General features: G+C 41.4%; 1 protein-coding gene and 1 pseudogene across 2 annotated transcripts in view; one reads left to right on the top strand and one right to left on the bottom strand.

Annotated features, from left to right (window-relative positions):
* Nucleotides 1-11,526, bottom strand: part of CXADR (CXADR, Ig-like cell adhesion molecule) — a 48,837-nt gene extending 37,311 nt beyond the window's left edge. For both annotated transcript variants that reach the window (XM_015586518.2, XM_015586517.2), the window contains exon 1: nucleotides 10,975-11,526. In XM_015586518.2, the coding sequence (XP_015442004.1) occupies nucleotides 10,975-11,017 (43 nt within the window). In that variant the 5' untranslated portion in view covers nucleotides 11,018-11,526. The remainder of the gene's footprint in view (nucleotides 1-10,974) is intronic.
* Nucleotides 11,527-13,741: 2,215 nt separating this feature from the next.
* Nucleotides 13,742-13,860, top strand: LOC112476824 (annotated as a pseudogene).
* Nucleotides 13,861-14,701: the final 841 nt, after the last annotated feature.

Below are 14,701 nucleotides of genomic sequence, written 5' to 3'. Positions count from 1 at the left end.
TAATTACATACATGTGTCTCCTTTGTGATAATGCTTGTCTGCACACTTACGAATAATGCCTACTTTTCTTAACTGCCTACTTTTCTATGTATGAATGCCATACTTCAAATAAAAGGTTTATTTAAAAATAAATTTTAAGGGGTAGCTTCATAGTGTAGTGGTTAGCACATCTGATTTACATGCAGAAGGTCCAGGGTTCACGCCCCAGGTGCGCCAGGCCCTGGGCACGCACCGCCTTCAGAGATCCAGTTCTTAAGGGAAAACGGTAACATCCATAGGTCAGGGGTGGAAGTGGGGGGGTGGGAATTAAAGAGAGGGGGGAAAATAAATTTTAAAAGAGCTGAATGAGTTAGAGACAAAAGTTATTTTTCCTCTGTCTTTGTAAAAATGAAATGTTCTGATGCTTTATATAGAGGTACTTAGAAAAAATTTTAGCCAAATTACAAAACCCAGTCTCCACCATTTACACAGCTGTAACTTGGCACTTCCTCTCCAGCTGTGCACCACAGTCCACGAGCAGGAGCAAAGAAGCTGACCTGTAGGACTGATCCACATCAGGGATGGGAGGTGAGGTCTGACCATGGGACTCGGGGTTGGTAGAGAGAGTCTGGTTTTAAAGTAACCAGAAGACTAGCAGCAAGTGAAAGCAGGGTAAGAACTCAGAGATCTCACTGAAGCAAGAAGGAGATATAAGCTCAAGAAAGCTGGGAGACGACAGAGTTCAAGATTTCAGAGGAAGAACTAAGTATAAGGAGAGGATTGCCTAAGTAAAATGGATAGAAAATCACTGTATTTGAAGGCAAGAAACTGTGGTGTAAGGATGTTAGAAAAGTAAACTGTGAAAACTGTAAATCCTAAGATGCTAAGAGAATGCTAGGATGGAGCACTGGGGAGGAGACAGGAGTATGAGGTGTTGGGGTTCAGAGCCAGTCACCCCAATATAGGCCTCTGTGCTATGCAGATCATTTTGAACTAAAAGCAACAGAGATCCTTTGGATTTAAGAAAAACTTCTGCTTCCCCTTTTACCTATGAGAAGAATTTGAATTAGGGGCCTTGCCCATAATAAGGTGTACTGCAGGGCAAACAACTAATTACTGAACATCTACTCTTCTTATCCTGCAAGGAACTTCTGAGCCCCAAGGCACCTTTCCTCATCCGTAGCTCAGAATGCCACATATACATTTTAACTTTCTGTCCCTGAGACTCATGTATGTGGGATCTCCGACTCTCACATATATGTGGGGTGCCCATGCTTACATATGTATTAAATTTGGTGTGTTTTTTCTGGTTAATCTATCTCATGTAGATTTAATTATTAGATCGACTCAAAGTTTCTTCCTCCCAACAATGTCAAGGCATTTCTCGGTCAACGTGGAGAAGCAACCAGAAGTTTGGTATAAGCAAGAGTGTCAAGAGCTAAAGGGTTGGTACACACGGTGGAGGGGAAACTGGTCTAGAGAAGCCAGTGGGGCCCCAAGAGAATAATCAGAAAACCGTATGTTTTTACGTCGCATAGCATATCTGCTCTGATCCCTGCCCTGCTCTGCGATCATAGCTGAGGATGAGTGCCTGACTTCTTTCTCCAGACTGAAGCTTGCTGACGGTATCAGATTGGTGTCTTCCTCCTACCTCCCAAAGCACTTATTTCAATACTTCGCCTATATATTTACCCCTAAACTTCATCCAACGAGACTGTGGTTCTGTATAAGAAATAGTTAATATACAATTTATAAGTCAGGACCAGGGAAAACAGAAATTATAATTGAAAGCCAGACAAAGGGAGTTAAGAAGAATGTGACCATGCAAACAGATTTCCTGTATTTGTTGAATTAGACTGGGACTAACCCCTTCCCCATTTCCCTCACACACGCACAGACACATTCATCTCAGGAAAGCATTCAAATTTCAATTCCGATCAAAATTAAATCTCGGCCTTTCTTCAGTCTATGGAGTATATTACCTTCCCCATGTTCTCTAATATGTGGATGCTGATTTCAAAATTCTAAGCCAAAACAAATGCAAATGGGTATTTTGCATTATGGGTAAAGCAGACCGTTGCCATGGTGAATATTTTCATCATCTTCATAGAATAATCTGTATTGCTCCATTTTAAGAAATCTGCCTTTGCCTCTTTGCTCATAAAAAACTCGGGCTCTCTTCCTTTAATTAGCACGAGACAGGAACAGTGACTGAGTACTTGGTGTTTAAAAAAAAGAAAAAAAAACTCAGGTAAAAAGTGTCTTATAAAGATGACATCACAGAAAATAAAAAATGGCAAAATGAATAACGTTATCTATTTATGGAAAATCTCAAAGTTAATAAAGAAAAGGTTAATTATAATAAGAAATTCATCTCTGTTATAAGCGTGTCTAACTCGATTGCCTCAATCTTGGCATTAATTTCTTTCTAATATCCCAAAGTGAATTCAAATTTCCCTAGCAACCATCACCATGGGCCATTCTATCCTTATTTTCTATCTCCTCATAAATGCATTTATTTTCCCCACAGGAGAGTTAAAAATGTGATTTCTGTGCATGTTTTTTTCTGCCCTATAGCTAAAATATAAATGCATATGACTATTGAGTACATACAGTTGATATGCTTTTGTGTATGTGTAACAATTGCTGATGATTTTAAGAAAGAGACTTTAGCTTGTTGCCAACAGGAATTCTATATAATACAAAAAATTATTTTTGAATAAATATCTCACGAGGCATGTTCCACTTGACAAAGCTATGTTGATGACACATCACACCCATGCTTTTTTAGTTAGAATGGTCTGAAACTAGATACGGTGAATGGTGACTGGAACTAAAGCTCCAAGTTCCAGACCTGTGCTGACCAAGAGAGTAGGTGCTAGCCACACATGGCTACTGAGCACCTGAAATGTGGCTAGTGCAAGTTGAGATGTCACATATTGACCAGAGCTCTAAAAGACTTAAAAATTCTTTTTCATGTCATTAGCGTTTAATTTGATCACATATAGAAATATTTTGTACATATGAGTTAAACAAAATATATTCTTCTTGAACAGCTAGAAGGTTTCAAAACTCTGGTCTTATTATTCCTATAAGGTATAACCTGCTGGGGCTGAGGAAGAGCCTGAGAGGTCTAAGTCCACCTGAATTCCACCACTCACGTAATGTCTGCAGATATGCAGCAGGCAGGCCAGAAAAAAAATTTTTTTTAATGATATATATTTTAAATAAATAAAATTTTAAAAATGATATCGTTCTCATTTATAAAAATATATATTAATTTGAATATGTCTATTCAAATTAATTTCACTTTTTCTTTTTACTTTTAAATGTGACTACCAGAAAATTTTATATTACATATATAGTTTGCATTATATTTCTATTGAACAGCACTGTTCAAACCAATGCCACAATTTATTATATTAGATTTATGCCTTGGCTTTAGGACTTGGTTCCTATAGATGAGAATACATGTAATATGAAGTGCTCTTCCCTACCCCAAGGTTGTCAGGAGTGGATTCAAATGAGATGCCTATGAAATTGTCTTAAAAAATAAGATATGATCACTTTTCTAGCCCAGAATTACCAATTCTTTCTCAAAGTATCAGATTTCACATTGTACAACCAAGTAGGTTAGAAAGTCTTTTCAATTCTTACTGTAGAAAGAATTGAAACAAAACACTTGAGAGTTTTTGTCTCTTCTATTAGAGAAAAACCTCCATGGGAATCATCTGGTATTCAAGACTTCAAAGTACTCTTCACACTGGGGAATCAGAGAGACTGAGGAGGGTCAGCTAGAGTCACTCCCACAATTTAACAATGATGTGGCTCAACACATTTGGTTCATCTAAATATTCCTTGAAATTCCTTGAGAGCATTTCATCTGTAAAGCCAAAACATTCTTCTTTTGGAGAAACCTATACTCACAGAGAACATACATCTACACTATGGCAAGATGAAAAAGTAACCGTGATTAGTTATATTGTTTCTTCTTGAAATCTATACACATTTTCATCTCTTAGAAGTAAATAAAAACAAAGTTATTTCCATTTTAAATAAAATATTTTCGAAAGAATTAAAGTGATTTAATAGCTTCCAAAGAAATTTGCACCACCGCAGTATGTATAAACGCTGGTTAATGTGACCGTTAATCCTTTTTCTCACCAACTATCAAAGGACAAACTAATCTATGCTACTGACCTCACACATACCCTAAAAATAGACTTGCTATCTCCTTCCCTTTGATAACTGGGCAGGCAATAATAGTCTTTTCTCCTAAGAGCACCTAGCCAACTTAAAAAATTGTAAATACTGCTGAGTCAAGACCTTTAAAGCTTAAACTCTAATTGGCTATTAGAAACCAGAATGGGTTATTCAACAGGGTGTAAAAAGGCTACAGAAAAGACCAATGAGAAAGCATGAGATCAAATGTCTCTTTTAGTCACAGTTTTACCACTGAATGTAGAAACATTTCCAACTTCTTTTCTTTTACATGAGACAGGAATGGATTCAACAACATGAAGAAATACCACTAATAGAGCCTCAAGAGAACACCAAAGCAAATCATGAACTCCGAATCAGCTTCCTGTACAGATCACTTTGCCAGGCCAACGTGACGTTCTTCCATACCTCTCACTCCGCCATTTGTGATTTCAGCACCACTGAAGAAACCAAGTGGAAGATAAGGTAGGGAACCAGAGCTACAAATGGTTACTGATCCTTCCACTTAGCACCACTCCGAAGATGAACCAAACTAATTCTAATGCCAATCTAACAATAAATTTGTCTTATTTTCTTAAGACAAATGAAAGATACTAAAATAAAGCCATAAGCTCATTTTAGGTAGAAAAATTTTAATTACTTTCTGGGTTACTTTAATAATTATTTTAATGTTCACAGGCATTACTTGCTGGCCACCAAATGAACCTAATCAAAAGTTGCCAGTCTCAATTTTCACCTTTATTTAGTTACACATGACAATGATTTGTGTATGAGAGAGGAAAGGTGGAAACAAGAGATGGAGAGAACAGGCTGCAAACAAGAGGTTAAAATGAGACTGGAGTGGTAACAAATCCATTCCATTTCTGAACGCATGGCAAAGCTGATACACACAAAGCTGGCTTGTGCAGAATGCTGAGGCCAGCCCTGCTCACCTCTTCCACGATGTACCTATTCCTGATCTTCAAATGCTCCTTCCCCTCTAGGTCTTCTCAAGCAAACAAACATGAATCATGTCTAGTACACCTTTCCCTGATTTTTCAATTAACATGTTCTGTGCCACATATATGGGAATAAAAGGAATAAACAGACAACCCCTGACCTCATAAAATGTACAGTCTGGTGAGAGAAAACAATCACAAGGGACGCTGGTTAAGTTACAATGTGCACCAGTATCAGGAAGTGCCTGAAGCATGGGAGAAAGTTCACATAGCTCACCAATGATGAAGCTACTTCAGCCATCTCAAGAGATACTGGTATGTTATACTGGTATAACCTGGAGCGGTGGCTGGAGAGATACAAGTGACTTAGAAACTGACTGGATGTAAGCAAGTGAAAGAATAGGAAGAGTCAAGTAAGATACTTTGATTTCTGCCTGGGCATTTTGGTGGCTAAAAATGCCATATAATGTGAACGGGAAAAGCGGTATGTAGACCAGCTGAGTTGGAGGTGCCTGTGGGAAGTCTAAGCAGAAACGTCAAGTAGGTGGTTTGAAATTATGGGCAAAGGTTGAGGAACAGACCAGAAACAGACTGGAGGCTTGTGGGCCCCAGACCCGGCACGTTACGTTAAACACAGTACTGCGCTGCGCCTAGCTTATGTAAAGATGACCTGGCTTGTTGTACTGCGCAAGTGTGGCGGAATGCCACTCTTGTTCTCTGGCATGTATGAGCCCATGTGGTCCCCCAAAATAATGGCTTGACCTGCCCTCCTGTTCTCATGTCGGCTCCTCCTGTGTTTTTTCAATTGGGCATCTCACCACCGAAGCCTTCCCCTCTTGATCAGCTCACTGCTGACAAGGCTGTAAGGACATAAGTGGCAACTGAAGCCATAAATTGAGAAACCCCAACATTTAAGGTACAAGGAGGAAACTGGGCCTACCAAGGGAAATGAGGAACAAGGTTCTAGGTCTGGGTGGCTGGAAATTAAGGAAGTGTTTTTCTGCTGGCTTGTGCCTTCTCTCTCGAGTCTGCTACTGTTCCCGAGAATTATAGCCACATGTGCAAAGCTTCAGTGTCAGGCCAACTGCAAGTGTACAGTACATTTGTCGTTCTCCACCTACCCGAGACCCACTATTAAACTCTAGCTTTCCTCTTGCCACTACAGAAACTGTCCTCCCTATGGAACTGATTAATTTCCTGAATGTTCTCAATTATCTAATGGTGAGACCCACTGGCCTGATTTCTGTGTCAGTTTCTGGGACCCCCTCATCCTGTCACTCCTTATTGTTCACTTTTTGTCTACTTGCTAGATGTTGACGTTCCCCAGCATCGTTTTTCACCTTCTCTTCTACCTGAAAAACAGTCCTACCTGTTTTTCCTGGTTAACCTCACACACATGCCACATATCAGCAATGTTCCCAATTCTCTATCACTAATCTTCTCCCCTCTCCTGAGATCCAGTCCTTTGTTTAAATCTTTCTACTGGATATTTTTTTACCTTCAGTCACCTCAGGCACCTCAAATACAACCTGTCCAAACTTAAGCTCATTGTCACCTCCTAAAACTTTCTCCTCTTTTCTTTATACCCTATAGATTAGTGACATCACCATTCACTCAAGCCAGAGATATTACTGCATTCTCCTACTTTTTCTTGCCACTCAACCAGCCAGATATCAGGTTTCACTGCATCTCCCTCAAATCAACTTTCCAGATCAAAGAAGCCAAACGCCACTCTGCTGTGTTTCAACAGAGGCTGTTTATATACACGTCAGCCCAGATGGAGTGTTCCATTAGCTCTATCAGTTGTACCTGCCTCCAGAACAGCTAAAGTTCTGTGTCATTCAAAAGAACAACGTCCGTGTAAAAATTTCACTTCTTTAATGCCTCTACAAGGTTCTTAGTGCCACTGTTGGGCGGGGCTTTAATTTTACAGATGTCTATCATTTCTCATGTAATAAACTCTTGAACAGCATTTAGACCTTTGCCTAGCCAAAGTGTGGTTAGCAGTGGCATCCTGGGGGAACTGAAAATGCAAAACCTCAAGCCCCACACTTTCTTATAATGACTCAGGTACACATCAAAAGTTTTAGAAGTGCTGGTTAGATGCTTTATACGCACTGAATTTCTCAACTCCCAAGATGCATCATACCTTCTCAGAGCTCCATGTCTTTGCAAAAGCTGTACCAACTGCTGGAACTGTCCTATCTAATTTTCCGCACCTTGCAAAGTCCTATACTACTACTATAAGAGCCTTAGACAGGCACAGTACATAGTAGGCCACAAACATGTGACTGATTGGATCACTTAGTCAACTAACAGATGAGGCTGAGGTACTGAAGTGAATTCAGGTGGAAGCTGAATGTTAGGCAGTTGGAAAGAGAGGCCCAGAAGTCAAAGGAAAGATGGGCTGAGCTGGCACTATTAAGTCACTAGCAAGTATTTGGAAGTTACAGTAATGGATAAGTGTGGTCACCCAGGTTTAAGAGACTGAGACGAGGACTATAGGACAAATCATTGGGAAGGCTAACATTTAAGGGACCTATTGGAGAAAGCAGTGAAGAAAAACAGGTAACAGGGTAGGAAAGAATCAAAATAGATGTCAAGGAGCTTCAAAAACAAATAAATGAACTTGGCACGCAGTTATTGTTATCTTTGCCAACTGAAGGGGGAGGCGGGTGGAGGTGGGGGACACAGAGCAATGCAGTCAGAGATAAAGCAGAGCCTTAACTTCTTTAGATTAATAACTGTATGAGATAAGACTAGTGAAATGATCACGACAAGGACCATCTTTACCGGGTGAGAAAGGAGAGAAAGAAATGGAGCCGATGAGAGCTATATCATATACATGGGCTTAGTGTCAAGAGGTTGGAAACTTTCAATCACACAACATTTACTGAAGTCTTGCTATCTGCCAGGTGCCACAAGCTAACACTGGGTCTATAACAATGAACAGCACAGAAAATGCCCCTGCCCTCTGGCCTAGTGCAATGAGATACATCGAGTAATTGTTGGAGACCCCACAACAGATAGAGTAAGGAGCCAACAGAGGGAGGAGAGGCAACTTTTGCTCTGGTGGTTGGTATAATGGCAGGAATGTAAATATTAAGAAAGGTATATGGAGGGGCTATAGTTCACATCCATAATCTCCATTTATTTACATAAAGGAAAAGACTCGAGGAAAGCAAAAGGATAATCATTTTACCTTTTGATCCTCAACAATTTTGAGATAGTAGGATCCCCATTCTTGACACATAAAAGCAAGCGAGGCACACAGAGAGGACAGGGGACCACCATATCAAATGGCTAACGAGTGGCTGGGAGATCAGAATCAATCATTGCCCAGTACTTTAGTTCCACTGTTGTTGATTATGAAAAGTAGCAGCACCCCAAACTTTAACAAGACCCCAAGGTGGTGGTGGTGGTGGTGGTGGTGGTGGTGGTGGTGCTGCTGCTGCTGCTGCTGCTGCTGGTACACAGAACACATTAATCTACAATACCAGTCTAAGCCCTGGATCCTCATGTTTTCACTGTGCCTGAAAGTATTCAACCGGCTGACAATTTAAAGAATTTAAAGGGCCAACAATAAAAGCCTTCATACTTGGCGTACAATTAAGCTAACAGCAGGTACTTAATAAATGACTGATAATAAAAATTTAGGGTATGGATTAGAAGTAATCAAAGAGGAAAGCTGCTTTAGAGGCAGAATAGCATAATTATAAGAGCAAGGATTCCAGAGGAAATTTGTGAAGTTGGCAAGTTATATAACCACTCTGTGCCTCAGTTTTCCCACTGGGATCATCATAATACATACCCTCTAGGGTTGTTAGGTAGGTTAAGTAAATGTAAAGCCCCTAGAACAATGGCTAGTATTTAATAACTGCTTGATCAAGGCTCTAATTTTATTACTATTGCTACTGCTCTACTACTACTGCCACTACCATTAGTAGTACTTGTTACCTGGTTGGCAATAAAAATTCATCAAAAGGAGTTCCACCAGTAACCAGAGTAGACCACAAAACTCTTTACAACCCAGAGACAGAGCTAGAGGAAGAATCTACCACTGACAGCACTGCAATTTTTAAAATATATAAACCTCCACCTTGTTTTGCCAATTGTAGGAGCCAATCATACTACCACTCAACCTGAGTTCACAGCAATGAATTTCTAAAATGACAAGTTTCTGAAGAAATACTTAAAGCTGTATATCAATTATGTATAGTTTTTGAGTTGTCTCCTAAGATGGAAAATTAATATTAAAAATAGTCATCTTGTTTAACTAAAGACAATAGTCCTTGAATGAGATGTTCACAGTACACTCTATGAGCAGAATAATTCTATATGTATCCAAAATATCCTTGGTTGAGATTGTACCTACCAAAGCAAGAAATCCAGAAAAAATACAATCTGGACAGTAACCCGAATATCCCTGGAAAAAGAAATTTCTCTATACAGTTTATGTTCCACTCTTCTGATTTAGATGTAGTCTAAAACATTTTTTCCCCCACAGACAACAAAAACACTGTATTCTCAGTTTCAACTTCAGTTTAGTCCTTGATAGAATACGGAAAGGTACCGCGTAAACTGGTTAGTTATTGCTATAGACTCAGATCGAAGATTAGACTTGTTAATAGAATGTTGATCCCAAGAGTAAAGCTCACAGCTGTGGCATCCAACAATGGAATTAACATTTCAACAGGAAGTAGAGAGCCATCCCAACAGAAAGGGCCACCTGATCCTGCCTTAGAGCACTTAAAAAAATTATCCTTTCAGAGGCTACACGAAGTGTGCCTCCTAGGGTCCCACCTATACATTTTTTTAAACGAATCATTTGGTTATGAGACAAGTGCTTACTCTGACAAATATCAGTTGGTTAAATAAAAAAAAACGACAAGGAGAAAGATCAGTCTGTTAAAGTGCCAAATGATCATGCTTTCCAATGGTCCACACATTTTTTAAATGGCTTCTTTTCCCTCCCGAGAAAGGCGCAGTTGAAAATGCACTTGAAGAGAGTCCCTTAAGAATTATACAAGTCATCTCGTCTTATCTTTAAAATGAACCAACTAATTATAAACTCAAAGCCGAGGTCATGAGTTTCTCCTTCGCACTTTGCCCCAAGACTGCGGAAATCAGTACTGCATTTTGCCTACTTCTGATTTTCCACGACCTACTTTGTGGAATTACCCTCTCGCTAACAGCTCGCGCCCGGGCTAGCCTCTCCGACGAGACCAAGAGCGCTCAGGCTTACAGCCTTACCCGGCGCGGGTTTCCTAGAGGCAGCCCAGCGATCCCAGGCACTGACGAGCTCGGTGTCCATTTAATCATGGCGTTTGCAATCCAGTCTCCTCGCCTGGGCTGCTCGACACCTGAAAACTCACCGCCCAAGGCTTTTGAAATCGGATGACCCTAGACGGACACTACACCGCGGCTAACAAGGGAAGGGCAAGAGCAAAGAAAGCAAAGCTTGCGATCGCGGCAAAGAATGGAGCGGGGAAGACGCCGGGCGCACCCATCACGCCGCATCCCGGGAGTCCCTCCACCGCCTCCTCTCATTCCGGGGCTCGGTCCCCGGCTCAGTCAGCGACCACCAACCCATCCCCGGACACCTCATGCCCCCGCATAGCTCCCTTCTGAGCCGCTCCACCTTCCGGGCTCGCGCACCCAGCCAGGCAAAACCCACCCCGTGCAATCACGCCTGCAGCGCTACCACTGCCGCAGCGCCCCCAAATCGCGCCCGCCCCCTCCCCCACCCTTCATTGTTCCCGGGTGGCCGCAGGCAGCGAGCACCTCGGGGCTGGTCAGGCAATGAGGACACTAGGGCCAGGCTGCCCACACTCACCAGCGACTCCGCACAGGAGGAGGACGCGCAGCAGAAGCGCCATGGTGGCGGCCGGGCCGTGGGAGGTGACTGCAGGTAGGGGGCTCTCGCCCGGGGTCTCGGTCTCCCCGCGGTCTCGCCTCGCGCGCTCCCGACTGCCAGGCAGCTCTGGCACCTCTGCACCCCCGCCCCAACCCGCCCTCGCTCGGCAGGTGAAACGCGTCACTTCCGGCAGTGGCCAGCCCCGCGGCGCGCGCGGGCCCCGCCGGACGCGTGGGTTGCCATGGCACCCGGAGCACGGGGCTGCTTGGACCCAGGACGCTCTCAAATGGGGAACTCCCCGGCTGGCCTAAGGAAGGGTCCGCAGCCTCTGCTTGCCAAGCCTGAGCCCGGCTCCTTGCCTTCGCGCCTTCGGTTAAATCGGGGTTAGTGCGCGAGTGTCCGGCCAGCCCCTCTCCGCAATCAACTGAAAGTGCTGTCACGCCCCTGCCTCCGAGCGCGACAGCGTCCTACACTCGCCCGCGTGCCTCGGGACCTGAAGGGCGGCTGTTGCGTTGGGCCCCGCTGCACTCGCACCACTCTCCCCTCGGGGTAGGAGTGGGTGGGGCGCCCTCCAGCCTCGCGTCCCACCTCTGGCGGTTTGCTGCAGGGCCCCGCCTCCCGCCTAAGGCTCCGGGGGAAGCAAACTGGACAATCCCCGGCATTCGCCTCTTATCTTACCGAGTTGGGTGGACTGATGGAGAAGGCTTTTCCCCATTTTTAGTAATGACTCGACACCTAAACTGCAGCTACGGATTTGGGAAATTCCCTGATTACCTTTTCCCCCAGCCGTGTTTAAAGGTGATTCTAGTCTACGGCCATACACCCTGAACAACCCCCATTTTGTCTGATCTCGGAGGCTAAGCAGGGTGGGGCCTGGTTAGTACTTGGATGGGAGACTACCTTGGAAGACCAAGTGCTGAGGCGTAAAAAATAAAGGATCGTAAACTGACAAAGTCCTTGCAATCTGTGAGGTCAACCAAGGGTTGCCTCGCCTAAAAAATTTTTTTTTTTAAATTTTAATAAAAGTGGTTTAGCCCTGAAACTGGGCAACAAAGACCAGTGAGTTTGAAAAGTGGGGCTAAGTCGCGATGGTTAAATACTGGGGGGTAGATGGTTTGGGGGGCGGGGTGCGGCGAGGAGTTAGAGATTTTGAGCCGCCCAGTGAACCCTGTAGTATCCATTCTGCCTCCTGGTGCCCTCCATACATGTCCTTGTGTCATTTCGCTGCTCGTTCTCAGTTGCTTTTTCCAGATAAAGTTTATTTATAGCTGCTGAGACACTGGTGTTCTCAAGAGTTGCATTATCAGGAATGAATTAGAGGAGAGAATCAGCATTGCGCAGTGGGTAAGTTATTGGGCCCCGAAGTGGGGCAGTAACTGGGCAAGTTACTTAGAAACAATTAGCTCCTACCTCAGGTGTAGCTATGAAAATTAAATGAAATGTAGAAAAGAATGCTAGACACCATGCCTGGCACAATAGTAAATAGTAAAGTAGAAGCTGATGAAATTAATATTGGAAAATTCTTAATATTTATTGAACCAGAAAAGAGAAATTAATTATCAAGCAGACCAAAATTGTCCATCTGCAATTTAGCCTGGTGGTTTGCAACCCTGGCTGCACATTAAAATTATCTGGAGAATTTTTACAAAATACCAATACCTGAGCTCCACACCAGAGATACTGATTGAACTTATCTCTAATGGAGTCCTGGCTAATCTAAGGAAAGGCCAGAGTAACCCCTAGGGACTTCTTATTGGTTGAGGATACAGGAATTCTACTGGATATAATTGAAGGAATAAAATACTCGGGGACTTAAATTTTTACTCATCACATTGTACTTTATGGAATTAGAGATTAAGCATTAAAAGTCTATTTCCAACTGCTTTATGAGAACTTTTCTAGTATTAATCACTTCAAAGTAGCACAAATTTGTTATAAAGTTGCTACCCCGACTGTCCCCTTCACTGGGTAGAAATGAAATTCACCTTTCAGCAGTCATCTCAACCACTTACTAAATGAAGTCTTTAGAAATTACCCAAAAGGACTTTTTTTTAGCAATCCTTACCTTTTGCCTCTTGTGGAAGGTAGTTTCATACTTGTCAATTACTTCTCTTACACTGAATATTTCTAGAAGGCCAAAAAGTCACATTATTCATCTTTGTCACTCTTAGAAGCACAGCCCATGGTAGGTTTTCTAGTATTTGTCAAATTGAATATATTCAATTTATATATTAATATATTGATATGTATTAATAAAAAATACTTAAATATCTATGAAATAACTCTGAAAGCATTATATCTTAATATATATTTTTAGACTTTACTTTTTAAAATGTAAATTTTAAAAAATTAATGTTTTATACTTTATTTTATACTTCCAAATGTATCATCTCTAAGATTTAAGTAATTTTGAAAGGAGCAGTTTATCTTATTTAGGGAACTATTGTTCTTTTAAAAACATTATGTTAAAGTTGAGAAAAAAGGGGGGAAAGCTATATGAAATCATCTTTGGACTTTAGCTTGTGACTACATTATTTCATATAAACAGTAGCTAAAATTATGAAGTTATCTGAAACTTAATGACACCTTAAAAAAGCCTTTGTAGCTCTTTGTCAGCTTGGAAACTATATCTCCTGGAAGCTGAAATGAAATAATCTTATTAATTCTGGAACATACAAATTATTGATTGTTTGGTATCCTCAAACCAACCTAACAAATAGTGCAAAATCATAAAATAAATTGCCCTGTCTATGGCCATGCCACCCTGAACAAGCCCAATCCTGTCTGATCTTGGAAGCTAAGCAGGGTCGGGCATGGTTAGTACTTGAATGGGAGATCACCTAAGAAGATCAGGTGCTATAGGCGTAAAAAATAAAAAATTAGGGATTGTAAGCTGACAAGGTCCTTGCAATCTGTGAAGTCAACCAAGGGTTGCCTCACCTCAAAAAACTTTTTTTAAATAAAGTAAAATAAAAAATTGCCCTACGTAAAGCACCAGGCACTCCACATTATATAGCCTCCACACCAGAAGAAAGGTGATTCATGGCCTATCAAGAAGGTGATAATTAGACACATAAATAATTCTGTGGTTAATATAGCATTTGTCCTTAAAAAGATTTCTTAGTAGAAATGGGCTTTTGAACACACCCATAGATAATTACAATCCTATGATCACATTCAGAGGTTGACTTACCTTTACTAATTAAAGGATTTTCACCTCTTCCCATCCAGGAATATGAAGGCATGTGAAGGAAGAAACTTTCTTTAATACATGACACTACAGATTTTTATATTTTCTGGAAAATGATAATGCTATTCTTAACAGAAAATGAAGTTTACTCACAAGTGTGTTCTGCTTATATCAGCAAGCCTGTTGGTTAAATGGATTAATACCATCCAAGACATCTATTTGCCCCAAAGCAAATGAACTTATAAATACATACATTTTTAGTTTTATAACATGTACATAATATTTATAAGTCAACCCTTAACCAGTGACCCAGAACTTTGTTTAGGTTCCTAATAATGTAGATTCCAAATGAATACACAAAAGGGATGAGTTTATACAGATCAAAATTAAAGATTTAATTGATGGTCTTTTAAAATGTTCTTATCCAAGAATCATCTCTGCTTCTTCCAGTTGCTTTCTTCTTTGTTTTGGTCTCTGTCAATTCATACTAGTCGCTTTATTCTAATTTCTGCTAAT

The sequence above is a fragment of the Pteropus alecto genome, unplaced genomic scaffold, assembly GCF_000325575.1.
Source record: "Pteropus alecto unplaced genomic scaffold, ASM32557v1 scaffold81, whole genome shotgun sequence".
In the NCBI taxonomy this organism is placed as follows: Eukaryota; Metazoa; Chordata; class Mammalia; order Chiroptera; family Pteropodidae; genus Pteropus; species Pteropus alecto.
This window is presented reverse-complemented; position numbering and strand designations above follow the sequence as displayed.